The sequence below is a fragment of the Panthera uncia genome, assembly GCF_023721935.1.
Source record: "Panthera uncia isolate 11264 chromosome B2 unlocalized genomic scaffold, Puncia_PCG_1.0 HiC_scaffold_24, whole genome shotgun sequence".
In the NCBI taxonomy this organism is placed as follows: Eukaryota; Metazoa; Chordata; class Mammalia; order Carnivora; family Felidae; genus Panthera; species Panthera uncia.
Genome location: NW_026057580.1, coordinates 71739706 through 71748998, shown reverse-complemented (window position 1 = coordinate 71748998; position 9293 = coordinate 71739706). Strand labels below are relative to the sequence as shown.

General features: G+C 47.2%; 1 protein-coding gene across 1 annotated transcript; it reads right to left on the bottom strand.

The window, feature by feature from the left end:
* Nucleotides 1–1428: 1428 nt before the first annotated feature.
* MARCKS (myristoylated alanine rich protein kinase C substrate) lies at nt 1429–7490 on the bottom strand. Its single transcript, XM_049654192.1, has 2 exons — nt 6952–7490; nt 1429–5118 (listed from the first exon to the last, which is right to left on the bottom strand). The coding sequence occupies exons 1-2, from the start codon at nt 7051–7053 to the stop codon at nt 4213–4215; spliced, it is 1008 nt and encodes a 335-aa protein (XP_049510149.1). The 5' UTR covers nt 7054–7490; the 3' UTR covers nt 1429–4212.
* Between the last annotated feature and the right edge of the window lie 1803 nt (nt 7491–9293).

Genomic DNA, 9293 nt, shown 5'->3' with positions numbered 1-9293 from the left:
CTCTCATATTTCTGTTGGACGGTGCTTTCCAAAATATGGATGTATCAAAGCAAAAGTCTTGCTTTGAAGTCTTTCTTACACTTCCAATTTATCAAGAATCCCTTCCCTTTTCTCCACCCCTCCCCCCACCCCACTACACAAGTATTGAATTGTAGCACTATTTCCAGCCAGTCCTTAACTCACATTTCAAACCTAAGGAACAGTGTCCCACTTGCTAGGAAGACAGCTTGTAATGCTAACTTAACGAATTCAGTTGAAATGTGTTGTATTGAAATCCTAAGCAAAAAGTCACCTTTCCCAGAAAGAAGTTGTAACAGTAATTGACAAAGATACTCTCATTTTTCATTTACTAGTAGTACTTAAAAGTCTTGTGCTCTCATTTTATCAAAACACTAAAAGTGGGGTTATCAGGATTCCTAGAAATCTTGTAGTAATTATTTTATATATTCACAGCTGCTAAATCTTATGGGGTATTTTGTTTTGTTTCAAAGTTGCTGTTGAGGGGTGCCTGGCTGGCTCAGTTGGTTGAGCATGACTCTAGATCTCGGGGTTGTACGTTGCTGTTGAGCAGTTGACGGGAACTGTAGACAGAAGTATTTCAGGGATCAGTAATTTATTACTTTTTCAGGTACATAAAATATAGGTAACATTCACATCTTTCAGAAGTATTTATTTCCCATTTTAAAAATAGCACTGTTGGGTGTAATTTAAAGGAGTGCTGGAACTTGAATCCCCAGCAGGGACTGGAACATTTACAGACTGAAAGCATTTTAAAATTCAAATTTGCCACACCCTGCTTGAAGCACTTTCACATAGCTGGGAAGTGGGAAGGAAAAAAAAAAATGCTTGATATTGCACAGTGAATGATTAAAGGAAAACTAAAGCTCATAGCTCTGTTACTTAACCAATTTTTTTTTAATTTTTAAAGCTAACTTGAATTACATTAGACTATACCCCCCTTCCAAAATATATGAATGCAAAAAGCACCCTTTCCCCAAATTTTTAATTGCAAAATTTTATTGTTTAGATACATGAGGGGAAAATGTAGATACACTACATCGTTTCTCAAACGTATATCAAGACCTATCATTAAAGTTTTCAGTCGACTTGTTAACAGATGAGCTAACTCACCTTCAGTGGATCTAACTTTGTATCCTAAGTCCGTCACGCATACCTTCCAAATCCCTTAAACTGAGTAATAGTTATACTTACCATCAACACTTAAGATTTGTTTTTCTCTAAAACTTCCATTTTAAAATTAAGTTTGTAAAAAATCCTATTTTAGCAAGCTTGATTATATCAACTGGTAAAACTTTATTTTACAATAGGAATTGAATCAAATGATTATTATAATCCAGAGGAAGTATTTCATAACCATAGCAAATGCTGTTATACATACTGCCAATACAGATTTAATAGACAATACTGAACTGTACAAGAGTTATTTATTTTTCCTTAATCTCAAAGCTATTGTTAGTAATACAAAAAGCCATATTAACATTTTTCCATTAGAAAACAATGTGATGTACAAAACTTTGGATGAAAAGATATATGTCAAATTTCATTTAATCACTTGGTGGAAAATCCACCACTCCATCAATACCACCCAAAGTGTTTTAGGCAAAGATTAAAATCAAAATAATGCACCTTAATTCAAGCTGTTAAAAAAACAAGCCTAGCAATATAGTTGGCTACATAGTATTTTTGACTACTGGCGAGTTAATTTTTAACCTCCCCCCCCCCTTTTTTTTTTGAGTCCTACCACATACCAGGCCCTGTACTTGGCAGAGTAGGTATTTGAGAAAAAGTTGCTAAGGTTGGAAAGACCCCATATAGCAGTCCTTTGGTTACCAGATTTGACTTTTACCTTTCAAACATCCTTCAAGATCGAGAAACCCCAACTAAAAGTACATACTTTTCCGAGTGCTATTTTATTAGTGGGGAGGGTATTAGGTAAGAGAGGTCATGAACTATTATTTATGATCCATTATTCCAGTTAATAGCACATGTCAAGAGCTAATTTATTTTTCTAATGGGTTTAAGATTCCGTGTTCGGCTGCTACAAATGTGGTTCACCGACTCACTGTGAACCCTACAAGGCACACTGCTCAAAAACAGCGAAGCAGGTGTGCGTAAACTATTTTCCTTCGCATTTAATGAAGTAATGGTATTTGATACATCTTTATCTTCAAATTCAATTCAGTTTACGGTCCAGCGAAGAAAAAAAAATCCAGTTATGGGGTGGTAAGAGCAAAGGTGAAACTAGTAAGGATTATTACTACATAAGGAAGTATTATTCTCTACCTTTTCTCCTTTGAGTAACAAGATACTAACACACTACTTTCATTTAAAAAAAAAAAGTTTGCAACTATTGAATTGAGGCAAGTACTAAAAGGCCCATAAACTGACAATGTTGCCCATTCATCACCATCACTTCTTTACATAAGCCTGTTTTCCTAAGGTATAACACATAATCTAAGCAATATTTGGAAATTAGCCAAGCACTAAGCAATTACAACGGCAGGTAAAACACCATCAATTTCTGAAACACATTTGGCCACTTTTGCGGCCCATCTGCAGTTTGGATTAAATAGACTCTCACTCAGTATAAATTTAAGTTTCTGGACCTGCATGACAAAAAATGTATTTTAGGAAACTTCCATATGACATTTAAAGAGTCTTCGGGTCACATCACTTTCGTATTAAATGATTATTTTCTGACATGCTATATAACTACAATAAAAATAATTGTTGAGTTTTTAAATGAAAATTCAATGCAGGTAAATGGTTACAGACATGGAATGTTCTAAGAGCTTCCTGTATGTAATCTGACACCTCTGATTATGAATTTCAGTTTGAAAACTTCAGATTAAAAACCACAATAAAATTTACTCTTGATGGCATGCAAGATGTTCCTCAAAATTAACCTTAAGACCTAGAAGTCTTAGTAGAACATAAATAAACACAACAAATTTGTACATTTTATTCACATTTATTTTTCGCTTTTAGTGTGCTCACAGAAAATTAGAACACCTTAAGCAGGAGTTTAATAGCAATTTTTGTAAGCAAAGTTACATTCCATCTCTAAGTCAAATTGGTCAAAGCTTCTCCAGTATTTACAAAACATGATAGACAAGATGCTACACAAAACCATTGCATCTGAAGATTTTTTTCCTTTATTCTCAAAGACGACTGGAAAAGAAAGCATTGTCTGCTGTAATCAAAAACATACCACAGTATAAACAGTAACCATTCCACTTATCACAGCTTGGTTGAGTTTAAAATTTGTGTTTAAAAGGTCCAAGATGACTGCAGTTTTACAAAAATGGGCAGGGTGGAAAGTTGCAAACTTCATGTGCTTCTGGATATCAAGATTTGTTTTTATACAATAGTCACAGTTAAAAACACCCTGCTGGTAATACATAATTACACTTTATTAAGGTCATAAACCAGCAATAAACAATAAAGCCTATACAACTTGTAGTTCTACTTAATCACTGACTGGTACAGCTAACATGAGATAAGTGAAAAGTTCCTATGGTTTAAATGAACTCCTAAGACTATGATCTTTTTTAAAATCTGGGTATTGGTGTTTTTTTTTTTTTTTTCTTCTCTTTCCTTCTTAGTCAAGACTTGTAGTGTTGTAAACCTGCCTCACAAAATACATCGTAATAACTTTTCTTTAAAAAAAAAAGAAAAAGACTAAGCCTTTACACCATCATTTATTTCTAGCGGTACGTTACTCTTGGCAATGTCACGCACCACTTAAACTTCCCCATCGTGGCCCCTATCACTTCATCTGATATCCCTTTTGACCCACCCATCTCCTTCATATATGGGCATGTCCATAGATTGACAAAGAAAGTTTACATTTTTGAATAAAGATGCAAAGTATGCAAAAAACATTAATACTGATGCAAAAAATAAAAACAAAAGAGAAACAAGGCAGAGGAAGGTGTTTAAGCTCTCCTCGACCTGTTGGAATGGTGGTAACAGAATGATCTGAGATGGGATCTGTGGGGGGAGGAGGGGGTGGGGGAACAAAATTTGCTGCTTAAAAAGAAAAGGAAAATAAAAAAAAGACATCTTTAAAATCAATCCCTGGTTGTAGACAAGTTCTCCAAAACCAGTACCTGGCACCACTCCAACAAACAAACGGGGAGGGGGGGAGGGGGAGAAAAGTTCTTCGATTATCTCAAAACTCGGGCCCTTTTACTCTGCCGCCTCCGCTGGGGGGGCTTCTGGACTGCACTCGGGCTGGGCCTCCTGTGACGGGGCTGCGCAGGCTGACGAGGCTGTCGCGGCCGCCGCTTCCTCCGCCGGCGCCGCCTCCTGCTCCGGGGGCGCACCGGGCCCGGCGGCTGAGGGCGCCTCGCAGGCAGCGGCGCTGGCCCCGGCCTCCTCGGCCTTCTCCTCGGCCTTGCTGGGCTCCTCGGGGGGCTTGGCCTCCTCGCTGGCGGCTGGCTTCTCGGGCGCGACGGCGGCCTCTTCGGGCTTGGCCTCCTGCGGGTCGCCGCCCGCCGCCCCCTCCTCACCCGCCGCGGCCTCCTCGCCCGGCGCCGCGGCCGCCTGCTCCCCGGAGGCCGCGCCCGCCTCTGCGGCGGCCGCAGCGGCGCTCCCGGAGGCCTCGTCCTTGCCGCCTTCGGCGGAGGCGCCGGCTGCGCCCTCGGCCTCCCCGCCCTCTCCCGCTTCCTTCTTGTTCTTCTTGAAGGAGAAGCCGCTCAGCTTGAAAGACTTCTTGAAGGAAAAGCGCTTCTTTTTTTTTTTCGGGGTCTCGTTGCTGGGCGAGGGCGTGGCCCCGTCCTCCGCCTTGGGCGAAGACGTCGAGGAGGCGGCGGACGCGGCCTCCCCCTCCGCGGCCGAGGGCGAGCCGGGCTCGGCGGCCTCGCCCTCGGCGGGAGCCTCCTTCTCCGCGGGGCTGGCCTCGGCCTCGGGGGCGGCGGCGGCGGCCGGCTCCTCCTTCTCGGCCGCGGTGGGCGACGCCGCCCCGCTCCCGGCGCCCGCGGGCTCCTCCTTGTCGGCGGCCGGGGCGCTGCCGTTGGCCTGCAGCTCCTCCTTGGCGCCCGGCTCGGCGGCCGCAGGAGAAGCGTCGCCGTTTACCTTCACGTGGCCATTTTCCTGCGGGGCAGAGAAGGCGGGATTGTCACTGAAGCGGCCCGGGCGCCGCCATCGCCGCCCCCACCCTGGGGCCGGGAGGGACAGGCTTCCCCCCTGGGCCCCTCTCGCTTTGGAGACCCCCCCCCCACCCCCTCATGGGGAGGCAGGGTTGCCTGCCTAGACGAGCGCTCTGCGAAGAAGCGGGGCAGTGCCGTTGGGGGCGCCCTAAAGACACAGCAGGAGCTTCGACCCCTCAACAAATGCCCTGCGGATTGAAGAGGGCCGAACCCCAGACGTAGAAAGCAAAGGGTAACCCATTCCAGCCTTCGCCTCACGGGCTATGCAAAAAAAGCCACGTAACAGACGATACACCAAGCGCCCTTTGGGAGAAGGCACAGAGCCAGAGTCGGTACACAGTCCCCCTTTCCCCTAAACCCTAAAGGGCTCTTCCAAACACCGAGAACTCCCAGGGGCATCAGCGCTCCAGCCAGAAGCGCCTGGGCTGCGCGCGCAAAGGTCCTACGCCCCCTAGGGCTTGGGGTCGCCAGGGGGCGCTGCGCCTCCACCGCTCAGAGCTGGGCGCGGGCGGGCGCGGAGGGGCGGGGCCGCGGGGCCACCCCGCCCTGCCCAGCCCGGCCCTGCCCGCCGGCCGAGGCGCCCCCGAGCCCGGATCGCGCAGCCGAGAGTCCACAAACAAAGCTCAGGTGGCTTCCCGGCATCCTGGTCCGAATAAAACCAACAAGGCACGGGGAAACCCATTATTTCTAAGATCTTGCCTCCGCTTCCACGCCCACCTTCGCCTACGATTCTGTGTAGCCGGGGCGCGCCACGGCGGCTCATCTTACATTTTTAACGGGTTCAGAGCCTCTTGGCAGAGCTCGCCTTCCCCATTAGGTTAGAGCAGGCGAAGCTACACGGCCTCTACTCTAGGAAAAGAGGCGTGGTGGGTGCCCAGTGTTTTCAAAGCAGCCACCCATGGCCGACCTCTCGCGCCCACCCAACCGTGGCCATCTGCCTGGGTCCGGGCAGCTCCGGGGTGGCCCCCCGCAGTGGTCTAGGCGCCAAGCACACGCACAATCCCATCCGAAACACCCGAACTGTCTCTTCTTGACCATCTGTAGAGGGGCTTCAAGGACTCACCGAGTCTTCCCACCCCAGGGATACCATTTAAAAATCGGATGGGTGTGTAATTCCACAGACAGCTAACGAATAAAGGCTTAGAACAGTGGGAAAGCCCCACCGAAAGACACTGTAACCCTTCTGCCCAGCAGATACTGAAACCCTTGTGCCCAGCTCCAGCCAGCCAGCCAGCAACCTTTCCAAGAACCCAGGGCTTGCCGCCTCAGCATACAATAAGACAGCTTTTCCCTCCTAGCCTTTCTCCACCACCTTCCCCATTCCCCCCACCCCCTCCCCTCCAACAATCACACCAGTTCAGAAATCTTGAAAGCGACCCAATCTCGACAGCAAACACGGAGAGCCACCCAAACACCTTTGTGCCCACCAAACACATTTGCAACCTGACTGGGGGAGGGGGGTTAGCACCTAGCTAGTCACGTTCTGCCAAGCTCCAAACACGCCATTTTAGACGATTTACCACTTCTTTCCTCGCGTCTACACAAGAATTTGCCAGGATTCTCCGGGAACCACTCCTTTGGGGGTGGAGGAGAGGACCCCCCCCCCCATGAGAAATTGACAATTTAAGCTATCGCTTTCCATTCAACTTTCAGACTGGAATCTGGCCACGCTCCTCTCTCCGCCGAATGCGCCTCGGGCGCGACCAGGAGGGAAAAAGAAGCGTCGGGACTAGAGAAAGACACCAAAGAAATGACCAGAAACACAGGTAGAATTTACCTGCCCGTTCGCTTTGGAAGGCGACGAGGCCACAGCCGCCTCCCCGGGCCTCTCCGCGGTGGCTTCTCCCTTCGCAGCGGTCTTGGAGAACTGGGCACCCATGCTGGCTTCTTCAACAAAGAAACTCAACAGATCCAAGGGGGGAACAAAGAGCCTCCGGTTGGTGTAACGACGGGGCGAGCGGCAGTAGCAGCGGCGGCGGCAGCAGCGGCGGCGGCAGCAGCACACACACCGGAGGGAGGGGGGAGTGGGGGTGGTGAAGAGGACAGAACAGAACCAATTAAATACACTCCGGATAAAAAAATTTAAGTCGAAGAGATAAAAAAGCAGCAGCGCAGGAGGGAGGGAAAAAGGGAGGAAAAGTCGAGCACAAAAAAAGGAGCCCAAGTGTAGTTTTTAAAAAAAAAGAAGTAATAAAAAAATCCCAGATTTGTAGCCGCAATGTAGACAAGAGGAAAATGGAGAAATCTCCCTGGTTGCTAATAAGATGCGGGGTCCAACGCCCAAGTGCACAGATGAATGGGCTCGCGGGCGCTGACGCGGCCCCCGCGCGCGCCGGCCAATCCGCGCACCGCACACAAAGCAGGGGGCGGAGCCTGCGCGCCCGGCGAACAATGGAGCCGCGCTTTGCAAATGGTTTGAAAATCAGCCTCAGACCGAGAATTAATGTCCTCCAAATAAATAAATCAATTAAAAAATACATGCCTCTCGCCTCCCTCTGCTTGAAAATAATAATGCATCACTTGATTGGCTTGCTTTGTTTGGAATTAATTAACGCGGGAGGGGGGTACTTGTGGCTGGGGGCGGAGAAAGCGTTAACTTGACTCGCTTTGACTCTTGTCGGTCTGTATCCGTGTCTGTCTCTCTCCACTCGCTCCCCTCCCCCATCTTCCCTGTGTGTTTATGTGTATGTGTGTGTGTATGCGAGTGTTAAAGACAATGGTTAGGATTTGTGTGCAGCGTGTTTTCTTTCTCCGTGTTCCATATTGGTTTCACAGATATTGCACAGGGTTTGTTTCTTTAACGGTTGCAAATGTTATATCGCCCCCAAATTGAAAGGTATTTAAACCACGAAGATCGAATTTCATCAAACGACATCTCGAGTTAGAATTAGGTCTGTAGGCCAGATGTGGAAAATGCAAAAGCGGCAAGGAGCCTAAGCCACACTCCCTTCCCTATCCCGCATTGGCATGAAATAAAATATTTCGATATTGGCCTGCGACGCTCATCGAATCCCCCCACTCCCGACTATTGCCAAATAGTGATTTTTCCCCCACAATATAAAGTGAGGGCCATTTACAAAAGATCATAACGGTTCGCATTTTATCACTGTACGAAATGACAATTTTTCTCTATGGTGAAACGAGACACAGCCTCGAGTGTATGAATCCAAATACGCGGTTGGGAAGCAATTCACGTAGATATGAATCATTTTCAGCCGATTGCCAGGATCGGATGGACTCTTTCTGAACATGTGTAAGTGTGCATGCAAGCGAGTGTGTTCTTTCTTGGAAGGGAGGGAGGCAGCAGCGATGAAATGCTAAACAACCGGATTGGCGATTACAGTTCTAACGAGAAACTGCATGTTGAAAAATAGCAAGAAGATCCCTGAACGCTCCGGTCTAGCTTGGGTTAGAGAAAAAGCTTCTGTAAGGGGACACCGAGCACCTCCATCTGCACCCCTCGCCACCAAAGAACCAGACGCTATTTGTGTGTGAAAGACAAGGCACTGATTTAAAGAAGGGGAGGAGGCGGTCAAAAATCAAGGATACAGCCTAATAAACATTCTCCTACCGCCTACATTTTTGTTCCCAGAGTTTTCACTCGTTTCCACATCAGACCCTTTTCTCGTTTACGGTTAGTAATCCTGAAATGAATAATCTTTTGCTTATGGAGAGGAGAAGCAGTCGAGAGAATGGTTCATTTCTCCTGGTGTTGGCTCGGAATTCTCACAGTTTTATTTTCTGCTTATTGTAGGGAAATGGGTCACACTTTGAGTGAAAAAGATGGTTGGTTCAAGCCAATAACTCTTTGTTCAAGTATTGCTTTGAAAATCACCAAGCTGTACATCGTTACACGAAGCTTCGTCTTCTCACTGTCCACTGCCTTCAGATGCATCATTCACTCACGAAGTCATATTCCCCAGAGCTGATGGAAAGACGTTTCCGTAGAAGTGTATCCTGCCAAACATGTTATCACCCTTAAGGGAGCCCGCTGGCCTGGCCCAAGCCCCCAGCCGCCGAAGTGGACGCGAATTTCTTGTATTAGCGGAGTTCCAACTTGAAAACCCAGCTGGGCTGATCCAAAACCACCATCCAGGCGATTCCCAAAAGCTCATTTAA

What these genes read in the sequence shown, in the direction of transcription:
- MARCKS (XM_049654192.1), bottom strand. Translation starts at nt 7,053, where the DNA reads ATGGGTGCCCAGTTCTCCAAGACCGCTGCGAAGGGAGAAGCCACCGCG. An exon ending in CTTCCAAAGCGAACGGGCAG is followed by an intron (nt 5,119 to 6,951) that starts GTAAATTCTACC and finishes TCTGCCCCGCAG; the next exon opens with GAAAATGGCCACGTGAAGGT.